Source organism: Canis aureus, chromosome 19, assembly GCF_053574225.1.
Source record: "Canis aureus isolate CA01 chromosome 19, VMU_Caureus_v.1.0, whole genome shotgun sequence".
In the NCBI taxonomy this organism is placed as follows: Eukaryota; Metazoa; Chordata; class Mammalia; order Carnivora; family Canidae; genus Canis; species Canis aureus.
Genome location: NC_135629.1, coordinates 9,093,802 through 9,113,113, shown reverse-complemented (window position 1 = coordinate 9,113,113; position 19,312 = coordinate 9,093,802). Strand labels below are relative to the sequence as shown.

General features: G+C 38.9%; 1 protein-coding gene and 1 long non-coding RNA gene across 3 annotated transcripts in view; one reads left to right on the top strand and one right to left on the bottom strand.

The window, feature by feature from the left end:
* SEC13 (SEC13 homolog, nuclear pore and COPII component) overlaps positions 1 to 19,312 on the bottom strand; it is a 33,824-nt gene that overhangs the window by 3,869 nt on the left and 10,643 nt on the right. For both annotated transcript variants that reach the window (XM_077857884.1, XM_077857885.1), the window contains exons 6-8: positions 7,622 to 7,755; positions 7,070 to 7,193; positions 6,042 to 6,188 (exon numbers count right to left, since the gene is read on the bottom strand). In XM_077857884.1, coding sequence (XP_077714010.1) covers positions 6,042 to 6,188; positions 7,070 to 7,193; positions 7,622 to 7,755 — 405 coding nt within the window. The remainder of the gene's footprint in view (positions 1 to 6,041; positions 6,189 to 7,069; positions 7,194 to 7,621; positions 7,756 to 19,312) is intronic.
* Positions 5,875 to 13,906, top strand: LOC144289604 (uncharacterized). Its single transcript, XR_013357441.1, has 2 exons — positions 5,875 to 6,871; positions 7,340 to 13,906. It is a non-coding gene; the product is annotated as an uncharacterized LOC144289604 (long non-coding RNA).

Here is a 19,312-nt window from a genome sequence, read left to right as displayed (position 1 = left end):
GTTTTTGGGGAGAAGTTTATAGGAATAAAAGCCTAAATTAAGAAGCAAGACCCATCCCACATAAATAACCTAATTCTATGCCTTAAGGAATTAGAAAAAGAACAAACTTCACCCAAAGCTAGCAGAAGCAAGGAAATAATAACTATCAGAGCAGAAATAAATGAAATACAGAATAGGAAAACAAAAGAAAAGATTAGCCAGGGATCGATCCCTGGGTGGCTCAGCGGTTTAGTGCCTGCCTTCCGCCCAGGGCATGATTCCGGAGTCCTGGGATCGAGTCTCACATCAGGCTCCCTGCATGGAGCCTGCTTCTCCCTCTGCCTGTGTCTCTCTCATGAATAAATAAATATTAAAAAAAAAAAAGATTAGTCAAAAGAGCTGGTTCTTTGACAAGATAAAACTGACACAACTTTAGCTAAACTAACCAAAGAAAAAAGAGGATCCAAAACAAAATTGTAAATGAAAAAAGAGACATTCCAACTGATAATCACAGAAATACAAAGAAAAATAAGACACTATGCTGAAACACCTGTGCCAACAAACTGGTCACCCTAGAGATAATGGACAGATTCTTAGAAATCTAGAACACTACCAAGGACTGAATCAGGAAGAAACAGAAAATCTGAATAAAAAAACTTACTTTTATAAAAATTAAAGTATAAAAATTCCTATTTTTTCTGAAATAGGAAATCCAAATAAGTAAGGAAAATGAATCAATCAAAAATCTCCTAGTGTAAAAAAGCCCAGGACAAGATAGATGGTTTCACTGGTTTATTTATTTATTTGTACATATTTTATTTATTTATTCATGAGAGACAGAGAGAGAGGTAGAGACAGGCAGAGGGAGAAGCAGGCTCCATGCAGGGAGCCCGACGTGGGACTTGATCCCGGGTCTCCAGGATCACGCCCTGGGCTGAAGGTGGCGCTAAACCGCTGAGCTACCTGCGCTGCCCTCACTGGTGAATTTAACCAAACATTTAGGAATTTTATATCAATCCTCAAAATCTTCCAAAAAGAATTATAAAAGAAGAAACACACCCACACACTCATGAGGCTAACATTACTCCAATACCAAAGCCAGAAAAGAAAATTACAAATAACCCTGATGAAATAGAAGCAAAGTGAATTTGGCAGTATATTAAAAGGATCATTTCCCATGATGAAACAGGAGTCATACTTGGAATGCAAGGATGATTCAACACAGGTACATCAATCAATGTGATACCTCACAATAGAATAAAAGAAGAATCCTATCTACTCAGTAGATGCAGAGAAAGCATTTGACAAAATTCAACATCTGTTTATAATAACTCTTAAAGGCCATATGTGATAAACCCACAGCTAATATAGTATTTTTCAACACAGTAGGAGAAGTCCTTGCCAGAGCAGTCAGGCAAGAAAAAAAAAGCATCAGAACTGGTAAGGAAAAACTAAAATTGTTTCTATTTATAGATGACAGATTTTATATACAGAAAATCCTAAAGATCTCATCAAAAAACTTAGATCTAAAAAAAAAAAAAAAAACTTAGATCTAAACAATGAATTCATTAAAGTTGGAGGGTACAAAATTAACATACCAAACAGTAGTGTTTCTATACACTAAGAACAAATTATCTAAAAAAGAAAATGATCCTTGCAATAGCATCAAAAACAAAATACTTATAAATCAACCTAACCAAGGAGATGAAAGATCTCTACTCTGCAAACTACAAGTCAGGGATAAAAGAAACCGAAGGCACAAATAAATGGAAAGGCTTCTTGTTCACAGATTAGAAGAAATCATATTGTTAAAAGGTCAGTAGTAACAAAAGCCATCTATAGATTCAATGCAATTCCTATCAAGATTCAAAAATTCAAAAGGCCTTTTTTTTTTTTTTTTTTTTTACAAAAGTAGAGTCCTAAAATTTATATGGAACCCCAAAAGACCCCAAATATCCAAAGCAATCCTGAGAAAAAACAAAGTGAGAAGCATCATACTTTTTGATTTTAAGCTACAAAGCTACAGTAATTAAAACGGTATGGTACTGGCATAAAAACAGACAAACAGATCAATGGAACAGAATCAGAAATAAACAGAAAGCTCAGAAATAAACCCAAACATAAATGGTTAACTAATACTTGGCAAGGGAGCCAAGAATACTCAATGGAGAAAGGACAGTCTCTTTAATAAATGGTGGTGGATAAAACTGGATACTCTCATGTAAAAGAATAAAACCAGATCCTTATCTTACACTTCTCATAAAAACTATAAGACCTGAAACCATGAAAGTCCTAGAGGAAAATACAAGAAACAAGCTCTTTGGTATGGATCTTGGCAATGATTTTTTGGATGGGACACCTAAAACACAAGCAACAAAATATAAAGTTTAACGCAAAGAGCATTAAACTAAAAAGCTTCTGCACAGGAAAACAGTCAACAGTTGTGAAAAAATGTTTGCAAATAATACATCAGATAAAGAGCTCATATCCAAAATGTCCAAAGAACTCCTAAAAATCAATATCAGAAAGTCAAATAATCAAATTAAAAAATGGGCAAAAGATCTGAATAGAACATTTCTCCAAAAAAGAATCTATAAAGGCCAACAGGTACGAAAAGGTGCTCAACATAACTTATCACTCACTGGGGAAATGCAAATCAAAACCACAGTAAGAAAGATTTCAACCTCACACATGTTAGAATGGCCATCATCAAAGAGATAAAAACACAAGCACTGGCAAGGATGTGGGGAAAAGGGAACTCTTGTGCACAGCTGGTGGGACTATAAACTGGCACAGCTGCTATGGAAAACAGTATGGAGGATCCTCAAAAAATTAAAAATATTACTGTATGATCCACCAATTCAACTTCTAGATATTTATCTGAAGAAAATGAAAACCCTACCTTGGAAATATCTGCACCTCTATTTCACAGTACCATTACTTATAATAGCCAAGACATGGAAATGACCTAAATGTCTACCGACAGATAAATGGATAAAGAAGTTATGGTACATATATCCAATGGAATATTATTCAGGCACAAAAAATGAAATATTTGAGACCACATGCGTGGACTTTTTTTTTTTTTTTTTTAAAGATTTTATTTATTCATTCATGAGAGACACACAGAGGCAGAGACACAAACAGAGGGAGAAGCAGGCTCCATGCAGGGAGCCCAACGTGGGACTCGATCCCAGGTCTCCAGGATCACGCCCCGGGCTGAAGGTGGCGCTAAACCACTGAGTCACCCAGGGTGCCCACATGCGTGGACTTTGAGGGCATTATGCTAAATGAAATAAGAGAAAGATCAACACTATATATCTCATTTATATGTAGAGTCTAAAAACAAAACCGAAAACACTCATAAAAGATCCAAAACCAATCACAGAAGAGTTCAGATTTGTAGTTAGCAGAGCTGGGGGTGGAGGGTCAAGAGGTACACACTTGGAGTCCTAAGACATGGAAGTACTAGGGATGTAATGACAATAGCTCACACCACTATACGGTCTATATGAAAACTGTGAGAGACTAAATACTGTGAGATGAGAGGAGTTCTCATCACAAGGAAAAACTTTTTTGCTTTCTCTTTTATTGTACCTATATGAAATGATGGATGCTAAACTTACTGTGATCATTTCACAGTATATGTAGGTCAAACCATTATGCTATACACTTTCAACTTATGATGTAAGTCTATTATATTTCAATAAAACTGGAAAAAGAATATTTTAAAAAATAAAAACAGTGGAGAGGGGGCAGTGTTGGAAATAATTCTGTAACACAAAGTAACAGTAATAGTAGTAATAAATAATAATGTGAACAGGAATGTCGTTTTAACCAAGTTGCTGTAACTTCTGTGAGGATACAGGGGAAGAGAACAATGGTTCTCAAAGCGTGGTCTCTAGACCAAGACATCTGCAGGACCAAGAACTTGTGAAAACCACAAATTCTTGGGTCCTCACCCAGCTGAAATTCAGAAGCTCTGGGGTGGGCTTGGCAATCTATGTTTTAACAAGTTTAATACTAAAGTCTGAGAAGTATGCTAGAGGAAGATGACAGATGAGTATGTTATTTCTACACTGAAATAAGCAGCAGAAGAAATGCTAAGCATCGAAAAGGTTTGCTCCTGGAGAATGAAAATTAGGAAACTACATTAATAAATCATAACCTAATAAAAACTACTTAAGCTATGTACATGTATTTGATTAAAAAAAAGATTTTAAGAATTTCTGCTTTATTTATTTATTTTAAAAAAGATTTATTTATTCATGAGAGATACACAGAGAGAGGCAGAGACACAGGCAGAGGGAGAAGCAGGCTCCATGCAGTGAGCCTGACATGAGACTCAATCCCAGGTCTCCAGGATCAGGCCCTTGGCTGAAGGTGGCACTAAACCGCTGAGCAACCGGGGCTGCCCAAGAATTTCTGCTTTAGAGACAGATTGTTGACTACAGATGCACTGCACAGAATGCTCTAGACTGAAAATCTACCAAGTCCTTTAGTGAAGGAATAAATACTATGCAAACAATAGAGGTGAGCTCCTTGTAGGAAATAGGCTGATAAAGATCAAGAAGTGCAAAAGAATAATGATAGCAGACCGCAAACACGGAAAGTACAACCAGGCACTCTCTACTGCCTTGTAAACACTACAGTAGGGCTGCTCCTCAGTCAAGTCAGGGTCTGTTGGCCTGTTCTGGGTGCCATCAAATCTGGGGTCTAGTCCTGGCTCAGGCACTTACTAGAAATAAAAAGAGGGCTAGTTTTCTTTGAGGGTCACTCTAGCTCTAAAATTCTATGGCTTTGAGACAGGGCCTGCTAGATCTTTCTGGAATCACTACACATGAAAGGTATCCCCAGCCTGGATAAAAACTGCCTGCAGAGGATCTCAAAGGTGTGTTACTTGTACACCCATGTGCACAGCATTACTGATAAGAGCCAAAGGTGAAGCACCCCAGGGTCCCTCAATGTATGTATGGATAAATACAATGTGGCAGAACAGAGTATGATTCAGTCTTGAAACAGACACGTGGTACAACAAAGATGAGAACACTATAGGATTCCACTTACAGGAGGTCCCTAGGGCAAATTCACAGAGGCATGAAGTAGGAATGGTGCTTACCAGGGATAGGGGTGGGTGGGGGTTAGTGTCCAGTGAGGACAGAGTTTCAGCTGGGAAAGACGAACAGTTTAGAGGTGGATGGTGGTGATGGCTGCACAATAATGTGAATGTTCTCCAAACTACTGAACTATACACTTAAAAACGGCTAAGATGGGGAAACTTTATACGTATTTTGTCATGATTAAAAAAGCTGCCTTCAGAAAGGAAGAGGTAACAAGTCACTGCCATCTCTCTAGCTGACCCCTCTCCTCTTAGGCAGAAGATCTGTAACTTTATACGGCAGGGTTCAATGAAGTGGTCAGAATTTTTCAAGTGCATTTGCTTTGTTGCTATAATGTTCTGAGCTACTTTTTGTTTTACTGTTTTCCAGTGGCCACTTTGTCTCCATGTCTCTCTTCCTTTGTACGGCTCATAGTGCAGAAAAGGTATACAGTGGGTGAATAATAATACCCATGAATTACACAGATTTTTAGAAATATGCCTCTTTGGTGTCTGACAAAAACCTTCAATCTTTATGCTTTTGTTTATGAGATTTTTTTTTTAATCTATTAACTTTTGAGCAGTGCTAACTGAATGTCATCATGAAGACAAGGTGGTAAAATGGTGACAGTGATGGACTACCAGGGCAGTGGGTTTGGATTTAACTTGGGCCTGATTACAAACTCTTCCACCTAATAGCTTTGTGGCCCCTCTGCAAGTCTAACTACCACTGTCAGCTTCTTTCATATTTGCAAAAGGGGGGGACAAACCACCTCGGGACAGTAGGTGGAGGGGGGAAGGGCAGGGGATTGTAAGATTTAATGATATATTTAAGAGATTTGCTCAAAACAGTCTTCATTAAGGCTCCTTCGAAGCCTAACCTTATATGGAGAATTCAACTGCACTTTTTAGTGGGTGAAGACAAACAAAGCCCTGACCACCATGTCATGGAAATGGACTGTACCTTATTGTCTCCGCCCGAGACAGCCAGGATGTTGGCTGTGATGGACCAGCTCACATGCCACACAACATCATTGAACTTGTGCAACAGTTTGGGTGACCATGTATTGCCTGAGGTGTCATCACAAGTCCAGATGAACACACGACCGTCCTGGGAAAAGACAGGTTAGAATCAGGGAAGGTAAGGCAAGGATCTTGAACTGGGGATATCCTCTCTATTTAGAGCCATACTGGACTTTTGCAGGAATGAGGTGGGATTTAGCACAATGCACAGCCGAGACCGTCCTGGGTGTGCACAGATGTGATGGCCAATTTCCAGCCCAGCATTATCCCTTTACCCCAGGAACATATTTTACATTGGTTGCGTCTCCCAGGTTCTTGTGCTCATACTGGTTTCAGGTATGAACTTTATATGGCTAACTCTAAAATGTTCTCTAGGTTTTCCTCATGTCTGCCAAATCATCTCGTTTTGCCTTTGGCTCTAATTTTCTCAACCCAAGGGGTATGGCTGTCTATAAACCAAGCTCAGAGAATGATAAGGGACAAGTTTAAAAAGTCCTCAAATTTAGAACCAAACATAACAGGCTCAAGTGAAGCCTGGCTAACCTTTGTCTATGGTGGAGTTAGCATATAATTTAAGGCTTGTCCTTGGTTTTTCCTTTGTGATCTGTCTGTGAAGACTGATCTAGGTGAGCCCAAGATCCTAGGACTTCCAACTATCCTGGTCCCTGCTTGGGAACACTCTCAGAATGCACCTGGGCAGCTCTCTTCACCAGCTGCATAATGCTGAGGGGAAACTGGTCTGGAGTTGGCCCAACTCATAGCTCAGTGGAGGTAAGCCACTTGTGCCTTCTGATCAAGCCTTCTCCACAAGATGACCTGGCTCCTAGCACTGTCCTACTTGCACTAGTCCAGAGGTGCCTGTTGCCTTGCCCTTACCTTTTTAGACTTTACCTTAGGGGGACTGTAATGGTCGATGGGACTTACTCAGAGATTAAACAACACGGGAAGCTCTCATGGATCTGAGCTGACCTGGGAGCAACTGGCGATGGTGCTGGTAGGCAAGCCAATGGAGGGGGCCCAGGCCACATCTCGAACCCAGTCACTGTGCGCTTCTAGTTTCTGTTCCTCCTTCCACTGGCCATCCTCCTCCTCCCTAACAGAGGAGACAGAAAGGGAAAATGCAGCAGCAGGTAGCAGCCCAGGTGTGTTTCCCACACCTCCATTGTACCCCCACCCTGTAGGCTCTGCAGGGGCCAAGAAGCTATTCCATCTTTTTGATTTCATTCCTTGACCTTGTAGATTTTTACTCAGTTCATCAGCTATAGAAGAATATTCCACGAAATGCTGTTTGTCCACAGCCAATGGCTCCAAGAATTGGGAATCAGGTAAAGAATTAAAGTACTTGAGCAAGGCCAAGTTGTTTTTAAAGGATGTCCTCTGACAGACTGAAAACCGTATTCTGTAGGCAGGAGGGCAAAAGAAGGGGATCCCATTTCTTCAGAACTGTGGCTGAGTCACAGTAGGTAGCAGGGTAGAAGGTAAGAAGTGTCCCCTTGAGGTAAGTCCACCACACCCACTTACTTCCACAGTTTGATGAGGTTGTCACAGCCGCCCGAAGCAAACTTCTTGATGTAGTTGGGCTTCTGTCCCGATGGCTGGTCTATAAGGCTTCCAGGTACAACAGCAGGGGCCCAACTGACGGCGTTGCAGCCAATCTGTGAGGAAGGGGTTGGGGTGACTGCCCTTTAGCCCTGCAGCAAAGCCCTGCTTCTGCAGACTCAAAGCTGCAGTGTATCCCCCTCCAATTCTCAGGACAGGATTATGCAGGACCACTGTTTTGTTTTGTTAAGGATTAGCCCCCATAATGCTCCTTCAAGGAGTCCTAACAGTACATGTATTTTTTTTTTTTAATTTTTATTTATTTATGATAGTCACAGAGAGAGAGAGAGGGAGGCAGAGACACAGGCAGAGGGAGAAGCAGGCTCCATGCACCGGGAGCCCGAGGTGGGATTCGATCCCGGATCTCCAGGATCGCGCCCTGGGCCAAAGGCAGGCGCCAAACCGCTGTGCCACCCAGGGATCCCAGTACATGTATTTTTCAGCAATATACATTTAAAGTAGGAGTTAGGGACTCCCCAGGAATTTTTAAAGAAACAGAACATTAAAAAAATATAGGAACAGAAAGCACAGGTTCAGAAAAACATGCAAAGTTTAATGAAGTACTACTCTAAAGCACTCTTGTAACCACTACCAGTTCAAGATATCAAATTGCCATTTACCCTGGAAGCCCTGTCATTATGTCCCACCTGAGTCATAGCCATTCTTCCTTGGCAACATTTTCCTGACTTCTGATTTCTTCCTTTTTTTTCCCCTTCAGTTTTGTCACCCAAATATGCATCCCTAGATACTATACTGTCTCACCATTTAAATTTTTTAATTTAATTTTATTTTAAAGATTTTATTTATTTATTTATTAATGAGAGACACAGAGAGACAAAGAGGCAGAGACACAGGCAGAGGGAGAGGCAGGCTCCATGCAGGGAGGCCTACGCGGGACTCGATCCCAGGTCTCCAGGATCACGACCTGGGCTGAAGGCAGGCGCCAAACCTCTGAGCCACCCAGGGATCCCCAATTTTTTATTGAAAAATTTTTTTTACATCTCCTTATTTATAGATTCCCCCTAATCTTTTTTTTTCCTTACTATTTTTTTGTTGAAGAAAGACCAGTCATCTGACTTATAGACTCTCAGGCTGATTTGCTATTTCACACTCAGACCTCTGAATTCCTAAAAATTGTCAGCTGGATCGCAGACTGGGTCAGAGTCAAGTTTGACTCCTTTGTTAAGACTGCAGGCAGTAGGATGCCTGGGTGGCTCAGTGGCTGAGCCTCAGCCTTTGGCTCAGGGTGTGATCCCAGAGTTCCTCGATTGATCGATCGATCGTATAAGGCTCCCTGTGCGGGGCCTGCTTCTCCCCTCTGCCGGTGTCTCTGCCTCTCTCATGAATAAATACATAAAATCTTTTAAAAATATTAAAAAAACACTACAGGCAGTAAATTATTCTTACATTGGGAGACAAATGACATCAGGTTATCTTTTTATGGTATTAGTACCTATGAACAATTTATGCCTCTTTTAATTCATTGGACATTACAAAATGGTGATATTATATTCATTTCTTTGTTATTTATTATATAGAATAATCTAGACAGGGGAGATCTCCCTCATTAATATTTGGCTCCCCATGGGTACAGATCAGATTGGAAATGTAGGATAAATGTTTGACACATTCTTCAAGGATGAATGATTCTATTATTTTTTATTTTTAAAAATATTTTGTTTGAGAAAATGAACAAGAGAACAAGCAGGAAGTGTGGTAGGCAGGAAGCAGGAAGCCTGATATGAGACCTGCTGCTCTGGGATCCCAAGACCCTGGGATCATGACCTGAGATGGAGGCAGATGACTGAGCCACCCTGATTCTCTTTATAAACTCATGGTTTTAAGCATATTTGATGGGTTTCAGTTCACTGCAATTATTCTTATTTTTGACACCTAACTGGAGTACGTGTTCAAATTGGCTCCTCTGACTTAACTATATCAAAATATGTCTTTGATCATTTCTGTTAGAGGTATCACAAAATGTCCCAGGCTTATTTCATACATTTCCTGCCTCAGACCTAAGATCAGCCAGTTCCTCAAGAATTAGGGTTTCTTTTAGTGAGGAACTATATTTCAAGACTATAATCTGGTGCTAGGGATGCTCACTGCCACATAATTATTTTATCTCATTTCATATTCAACAGTCTCAGTTACTGCCAATACAATAAGTCAAAACATTTAAAAAAATGTTTGCAGTGTTCTCCCCATTCTCTGCCATAGGTTTTTTTTTTTTTTTTGGGAAGGAGCAGGGTGTTTAGTGTATGGTTACCAACATTAAAAGATCCTAGATCTCCAGCTCTGCATGTGCCCACTTTAAAGAAAAAAAAAAAAAAGATTTATTTATTGAGAGAGAGCATGCAAGTGGGGCGAGGGGGAGAGGGAGAGAGAGAACTTCAAACATACTCTGCTGAGCACAGAGCCTGATGCAGGGCTTGATCTTACCACCCTGAGATCATGACCTAAAAAAGCTGAAATCAAGAGTCTAACCCTTAACCAAGTGAACCACCCAAAGCCCCATGCCCACTTTTTAAACAGCTGCCTGATACCTTAACAGAGCATATAGCTATACTCTGCCTTATAACCCTCATTTAGTCTTAGTTCTCTACAGTTAACTATATTTGATGTCTTTCTAGTCATTTTTGTTGTCTGAAGCTTATTCTCTAGTAGATACCTCAGAAAGTGCTCATGGAAACAATAGTTTTTGAGTTCTTGCATAGCAGTAACAGTCTGTTTCTTTCTACTCCAAAATAAAATTTTAAGAACAGCTTTGAGGTATTATTGACATTCATTGCTCATAAACCGCACAATCTAATGAGCTCTGGCATTGGTATACCCTGTAAAACTACCACTATAATCAAGATAAAAAACATGTCTCAAAGTGATGAAAGAAAAAAACTTCCAACCAAGAGTACTCTACCCACGGAAGTTATTCAGAATTGAAGGAGAGCTTTCCAAACAAGCAAATAATGAATGGAACTCATGACCACTAAGCTTGCTTTACAAGAAATGTGAAAGCAGGTGGTGTCTGGATGGCATTCAGTTGGTTAAGCATTTGCCTTTAGCTCAGGTCATGATCTCAGGGTCCTGGGATCAAGCCCTACGTTGGGCTCTCTGCTCAGTGGAGAGTCTGCTTCTCCCTCTCCCTCTGCCCTTCCCCCCCAATCTGTGCTTTATCTGTTCTCTCTTTTTCAAATAATCTTTGGGGAAAAAAAGGGAAATGATAAAGGGTATTCTTTAAGTTGAAAAGAAAAGGTGCTTATTAATAACAGGAAAACATATGAAAGTAGAAAACTCACCAGTTAAGGTAAATATGTAGTAAAAGTACTGGCCTAATCACAAATAAAGCTAATATGAAGATTAAAAGACAAAAGTAGTAAAAATAACTACGACTATAATAATTAGTTAAGGGATATGCAAGATAAAAAGATGCAAAATTTGACCTCAGAAACATAAAATATGGGTGGAGAGTAAAAATGCATTCATGCATAAGTTCTTGCCAACTTCAAATAGACTGTTATATATTATAAATAAATATCAGCCTCATGGTAACCATAAAGCAAATGCCTACAGTAGATACACAAAAGATGAGAAAGGAATCTAAGCAGACCAAGAAAGGAACATAAAGGCGGCACCTGGGTGGCTCAGCAGTTGTATGCCTGCCTTCGGCTCAGGGCATGATCCCAGGGTCCCAGGATTGAGTCCCACATCAGGCTTCCCGCGTGGAGCCTGCTTCTCCTTCTGCCTGTGTCTCTCATCAATAAATAAATAAAATCTTTTTTTTTTTTTAAAGGAAGAAACAAAGAAACTATAAAACAGAGAACAATTAATAAGAATGGCAATAAGTACATACCTATCAATAATTACTTTAAATGTAAATGGTCTAAATGCTCTAATCAAAAGACAAAGGGTGAATGGATGAAAAAACAAGACCCATCTACCTGCCACCTAAAAGAGATTCACTTCACACCTAATGACACATAAGGGCAAACTGAAAGAACTGGAAGAAGATATTCCATGCAAATGGAGGGGAAAAAAAAGCTGGAGTAGCAATGCTCAGGTCAGAATAGATCTCAAGCTGATCAAGGGTTGGATGCTTAAATGGCTGAGCCACCCAGGCGCCCTGAGAACAAACTTTAAAACAAAGACTGCAACAAGAGACAAAAAAGGGCATTACATAATGATAAAGGGATTAATTAAAAAAAATGAATAAATATAAACACATGGAAACTAAACAACATGCTACTAAACAACCAACAGATCAATGAAAAAAATCAAAGGAATAAAGAGAAAAATGAAAATGGAAACATAAAGGTTCACAATCTTTGAGATGCAGCAAAACGAATTCTAAGAGGAGAATTTATTGTGATAGTCTACCGTGAGAAAGAAGAAAAATCTTAATCTAAACCTTTCACCTAAAGGAACTAGAAGAACAAAACAAGCCCAAGAGTAGTAGAAGGAAACAATACAGATCAGAAAGGAAATAAAATAGAGATGAAAACAACAGAAAAGATCAGTGAAAGAGTGGTTTCTTCCAAAAGATAAAAAAAATTGGTAAATCTCTGGCCAGACTCAAGATAGGACTCAAATAAAATGAGAAATGAAAAAAAAAAATTAAAAAAAAGTAAAAAAAGTAAAAAATAAAAAAAAAAATGAGAAATGAAAAAGGAGAAATTACAACTTACACCACAGAAATATACAGGATTACAAGATTACTATGACAAGTTACATGCCAACAAACTGAGCCACCTAGAAATGGGTAACTCCTAGAAACATACAACGTTCCAAGACTGAATGAAGAAGAAACAAAATCTGAATAGACTGATTACTAGTAATGAAATTGGGGGAAAAAGAAAAGGCAGAAAAAAAATTGAATTGGTAATCAAAAGACTTCCAACAAAAGTCCAGGACTAAATGGCTTCACAGGTGAAGTCTATCATACATTTATTTTAAAAAAGATTTTAAGTAATCTCTATACCCAATGTGGTGCTCAAACTCACAACTCTGAGATCAGGAGTTGCATGCTCCACTGATTCAGTCCAGTGACTCTCTACCAAACATTTAAAGAATGAGTATCTGCCTTCTCAAACTATTCCAAAACTAAAAAAGGAATGAATTCTTCCAAGTTTATTGCCAACATTACCCTGAAGAACAACTGCAGCTCAACCCCCAAATAAATAATCTGATTAAAAATGGGCAAAGGACCTGAAAATACATTTTCCAAAGATATGATGGATGAACAGAGACATGAAAGTATGCTCAAGCATCACTAATCAAATGCAAATCAAAACCACAATGAAATATCACCTCACATCAGTCAGAATGACAGTATCAAAAAGACAAGATAACGAGTGTTGCTGAGTATGTGGAAAAAAAGGGAACCCTCATGAACTGTTGGTGGGAGCATGAACTGGTATAACCATTATGGAAAACAGGAAGGTTCTTCAAAAAATTAAGAATAAAAATACTGTATGATCCAGCAATTCCACCTTTGTGTATTTATCCAAAAAAGACAAAAACATTAATTCAGTAAGATATCTGCACCCCCCTGCTCCCTGCACATTATTTACAATAGCTAGGACATGGAAGCAACCTAAGTATCCATCGATGGATGAATGAAAGAAGAAATGTAGTGTGTGTGTGTGTGTGTGTGTATGTACAATGGAATATTATTCAACCATAAAAAATGAAATTGTGTCATCTGCAATAACATGGATGGATCTTGAGGGCATTATGCTAAATGAAATAAGTCAGAAAAAGACAAATACCACTTATATGTGGAATCTTAAAAAAAGAAAAGGAAAAAAAAGGACTAACAGTTTGAAAAACTCTATGCTCATAGATACAAATGAGGTGGGGGTTTAGGAGAGGGGTAATTGTGTAAAAGGGAGTCAAAAGATACTCTAGGTATAAAATAAGTCACAGGGATGTAACATACACCTTGGTGACTATAGTTAATACTGTATTGCCTACCTGAAAGTTGCTAGGACAGCACTTCTTAGCAACAAGAGACCAGTTTTTTTGGGTAACTGTACACAGTGACACACGTTAACTAGACTTATTGTGGTGATCATTTTGCAATGTATGCAAATATTGAACCATTATGTTGTATAAATAAATGTATGTCAGTTATACCTCAATAAAAAAAATGATAAAAAACTATTTTACTGAAAATCTAACAAAAAATAAACATACCCATCACTCCTGAAAGTTTTCTCTGGTCTCTTTCCTGACTCCTCTCCCCTGGCCTTGCTTTACACCCCAAACTTAGCTGATCTGATGTCACTTTAGTTCACTTTTCCTAGAATTTTAGATCCGTGGAATTCATAATATGTACAATTTTGTCTGATTTTTTCACTCTGCATAATTACTTTAAAATTCATTCTTAATGTATCAGTACAATAGACATTTCTTTTCATTGCTAACAGCATTTGCACAGTTTGATCCATTCACCTACTGATACATATATAGATTACTTCCAGTTTTTGGCCTTCAAAGCTGCTATGAAAAAAACAAACAAAAAAACTTTTGTGTGAACTCGAAAGTCAGTTTTGCTGGTTATAAATTCCTGGCCCACATATTTTCCTTGAGTATTATGAATCTGTTCTATGCACGGATCATTGCTGTTGAATAGTCTGATGAAAGTCTAATTTTGTTTCCCTTATAAGTCACATGGCTTTTTTTCTCTAGATGGCCAAAGGATTTTGTTTATAGGCTAGTAATTTTATTAAAATTATTATTATTATTATTTTTTTTTTTTGCTGGTGATTCTGGGTGATTATATGTAATAATTTTAATAATAAAATCTTAAAGAGTTCAGTTTTTCTCATTTTGACTTACGGTATTTTTTCACATTTTATAATATTTAAAAAATGTTTCTTAGCTTTATTTGAAACAGTGGGTGACAATTGTTTCTGTTTTGTCGCCATGTCTCTCTTTCATCACTTATCAGGATGTTATTCTGTATCTTATTTTTTCTAAGTTTTTATTTTCTAAAGAGATTTTATTTATTTATTCATGAGAGACACACAGAGAGAGGCAGAGACATAGGCAGAGGGAGAAGCAGGGTCCCCTTGGGGATGTAGGACTTGATCCCAGGACCCCAGGATCACGATCTGAATGAGCCAAAGGCAGACACTCAGTCACTGAGCCATGCAGGTGCCCTTTAAGTTTTAATTTTTTTTTAAAGGTTTTATTTATTTATTCATGAGAGACACAGAGAGAGAGAGAGGCAGAGACACAGGCAGAGAGAGAAACAGGCTCCATGCAGGAAGCCTGATGTGGGACTTGATCCCAGGACTTTAGGATCATACCCTGGGCTGAAGGCAGGCACTAAACCGCTGAGCCACCAGGGATCCCCTAAGTTTTAATTTTGTTAGTTAATATACAGTATTATATTAGTTTCAAGTGTACAACAGAGCAGTTCAACACTTCCATACAACACCTGGTGCTTGTCATGGCACATGCACTTCTTTTTTTTTTTATTTTTTTATTATTTATGATAGTCACAGAGAGAGAGAGGCAGAGACACAGGAAGAGGGAGAAGCAGGCCCCATGCACCGGGAGCCCGACGCGGGACTCGATCCCGGGTCTCCAGGATCGCGCCCTGGGCCAAAGGCAGGCGCCAAACAGCTGCGCCACCCAGGGATCCCGGCACATGCACTTCTTAATTGCCTAATTCACCCATCCTCCCACCTGCCTCATGGAAACCTTTTTTTTTTTTTTTTTTTTTCCCCATAAGAAACATCTTTAAAACATTCAGAATACTCAGGATAATCAAGGCTAATATTCCTATAAATTCCTTACGTGTATTATGTACATTCAGAAAAGTGTAAATTACTCAAATATTATACTCAAAACCCCTTATAGTCTGCTAACTTGCATGTAGAAACATCTGAAGTAACATGCTGCCTACTAGCCTACAAACCACTTTGTATATTTTTTTCCTTGTTTGTGAGTCAAACTTTATGTGATTTCACCTCAAATACTTTTGTTACTTTTATGTGAAATTCCTTTTTCTGACAAAGTGTGATTCAAGAAAGCCTTTCAAGTTGAGAAGTCTGTTTTTGTTAATGTATGTGTTGACAAATGTGACAACTTGCTTTCAGAATTTCTTGGATCTGTTCCCTTCCCTGACTTTGGTCTATATTCTTTCCTTTTTTCTGTGTCTCCTGCTCAATTTTGATTTCACTCCCAGCAGTTTCTCCTCCTCACAAGAGAACTTTGTGAGAAGAAGCAAAAAACTTTGTTACAGAAGCAAGCCCTGATGGGTTATAAAGGTCAGATTTCTACAAGCCCCTTTAGTCTTTCTGAGGGTAGGTGGCCTGCACCCACCTGATATAATATGGTACAAAACCCCTCCTGGTCAGTTCTCCAAAGATAATACAGATAGCCAGTAAGCATGTGAAAATGTGCCCAATATTAGTTGTTAGAGAAATTCATATTGAAGCCACAATGAGGTACCACTTCACACCCACTTCGATGGCTATAACCAAAAAAAAAAAAAAAAAAAAAAAAAAAAAGGCAAACCCAAACCTAACCATGACAACAAGAGTTGGCAAGGATGCTTGAAGCCATGTAAAATGGTACAATTAACTTGGAAAGCAGTTTAGCAATATCCCAAAAAAGTTAAACAGAGGGATCCCTGGGTGGCGCAGCGGTTTGGCGCCTGCCTTTGGCCCAGGGCGTGATCCTGGAGACCCGGGATCGAGTCCCACGTCGGGCTCCCAGTGCATGGAGCCTGCTTCTCCCTCTGCCTATGTCTCTGCCTCATTCTCTCTCTGTGTGTGACTATCATAAATAAATAAAAATTAAAAAAAAGTTACAGAGACTTTCCATCTGACTTAGTAATTCTACTCCTAGGTATATACCCAAGAAAATTAAAAACATATGCTCACAAAAAAACTTAGACATGAATGTTCATAGCAGCATTATTCATAATGGCTGTAGATGTCTATTAACCAAAAAGTGACTCAACAAAATATCTAAATTCACATGCCAGAATATCAAAAAGCCAGAAAAAGGTATAAAGCACTGATACACACCATGACATGAACCTTGAAAACATGTTAAGAAGCCAGTCACAAAAGGCCACATATAGGCATATTTCATTCAATTGTGTTTCACTTTACTGAGCTTCACTGTTACTGTATTTTTTTTTTTTTTTTACAAATTGAAGGTGTGTGGCAACTTCGTGTCAATCAAGTCTACTGGTGCCATTTCTCCAACATTTGTCAATTTTGTGTCTGTTCACATTCTGGTAATTCTCACACTATTTCAAGCTTATTCATTACAGTGATCTGTGATCAGCAATCTTTGATGTTACTACTGCAGTTGTTTTGGGGCGCCATGAATTACATCCATATAAAATGGCAAGCTTATCTGACTGCTCCACTGACTGGCTGTTATCCCATCAACTGCCCTCTCCTTGGGTCTCCCTACCCTCTGAAGGACAACAATACTGAAATTAGGCCAATTAATAACCATACAATGGCCTCTAAGTGTTCAAGTAAAAGGAAGAGTCTCATGTCTTTCTAAATCAAAAGCCAGAAATAAATCATCTTAGTGAGGAAGGCATGTCAAAAGCTGAGATAGACCAAAAAAGCTAGGCCTCTTGCACTGAACAGCCAAGTTCTGAAAGCAAAGGAAAAATTCTTGAAGGAAATTAAAAGTGCTATTCCAATGAACACACAAGAAAGAAAGCAACACAATCTCATGGCTGATATGGAGAAGGTTTTAGTGGTCTGGAGAGAAGATCACACCAGCCACAACATTCCCTTAGCCAGAGCCTAATGGAGACAAGGCCTTAACTTTCTTCAATTCTTTGAAGGAGAGAGATGAGCAAGTTCCGCTAAGAGATATCTGCAGCTAGCAGAGGTAGTTCATGAGGTGTAAGGAAAGAAACGCTCTATTACATAAAAGAGCAAGGTGAAGCAGCCAAGTGCTGATAGAGAAACTGCAGCAAGTCATCCAAAAGATCTAGCTGAGATCATTAATGAAGGTGGTTACACTACATAGCAGATTTTCAATGTAGATGAAATGGTCTTCTATTGGAAGATGTCACCTATTTTGCCTGGCTTCAGAGCTTCAAAGGACAGGCTGACTTTCTTGTTAGGGGATAATGCAGCTGGTGACTTGAAGTTGAAGCCATCTGCCATCCAGATAATCCCAGGACCCTTAAAAATCATGCTAAATCTCCTCTGCTTGTCATCTTTAAATGGAAGAACAAAGCCTGGATGACAGCACATCTGTTTACAATGTGGTTTACTGAATATTTTAAGCCCACTGTTGAGACTTCCTTCTCAAAGACTCCTTTAAAATGTTAACTGCTCACTGAAAATACATCTGGTCACCCAATAGCCCTGACGGGAGACATACAATGACATTGTCATTTTTATGCCTGCTAACACAATATCCATTCAGCAATTTTCAAGGATTAAGTAGTTTCTACCTTCGAGACTTATAATTTAATAGTTATTATAATATGGTTATAACTGCCATTGTGATTCCTTTGGATCTGGGCAAAGTGAAAACCTTGTGGAGAGGATTCACCAATCTAGACGCCATTAACAACATTTGTGATTCATGGGAAGAGGCCAAAATATAAGCACGAATAGGAGTTTATAAGAAGTTGATTCCCACCCTCATGGATGACTGTGTTCAAGACTTCAGGGGAGGACATAACTGCAGATGTGGTGCAAAAGGAACCAGAATAAGAAGTGGAGACTGAAGATGTGACTAAATTGCTGTAATCTCATGATCAAACTTTAACAAGATGAGGAACTGCTTCTTATAGATGAGCAAAGAAAGTAAGGTTTCTTGGGGCACCTGGGTGGCTCAGTGGTTAAGCGTCTGTCTGCCTTTGGCTCAGGGCCTGATCCTGAAGTCACAGGATCGAGTCCCACAGTGGACTCCCTGCATGGAGCCTGCTTCTCTCTCTGCCTATGTCTCTGCCTCTCTCATGAGTAAATAAATAAAATCTTAAGAAAAAAAAAAAAATAAAGAGTTTCTTGGGATGGAATCTACTCCTGAAGATGCTGTGAAGACTGGTGAAATGACAACAAAGGATTTACAATATTACATACATTTAGCTGATAAAGCAGAAGGGTTTGAGAGAATTGACTACAATTCTGAAAGTTCTAGTGCAGGTAAAATGATATCAAACAGCAATGCATGCTACAGAGAAATCATTTGTGAAAGGAAGAGTCAACTGATGCAGGAAACTTCAATGTGGTCTTATCAGTCAGCAGCCATTAGCACTGAGGCAAAACCCTCCAGTAGCAAAAAAAATATTACAACTCGATGACCACTCTGATAATGCTAAGTATCTTTCGGAAACAGAATAAATTTTAATTAAGGTATGTTTTTAAGACTCCATGCTATAACTGCATACTTAAGAGACTTGTAAGACAGGGTAAATATAACTTTTATATGCACTGGGAAACCAAAAAATTCCTGACTCCCTTTATTGCAATAGTCTGGAACCAAACCCACCACAGCTCTGAGGTATATCTGTGTTGTAGGATACCACTCCGAGGAAACATTGCCAATAGGCCAATCCATACAGACAGAAAGTAAATTAGCAGCTGCCTAGGTAGGAGGCAGGGTGGAGAGTGA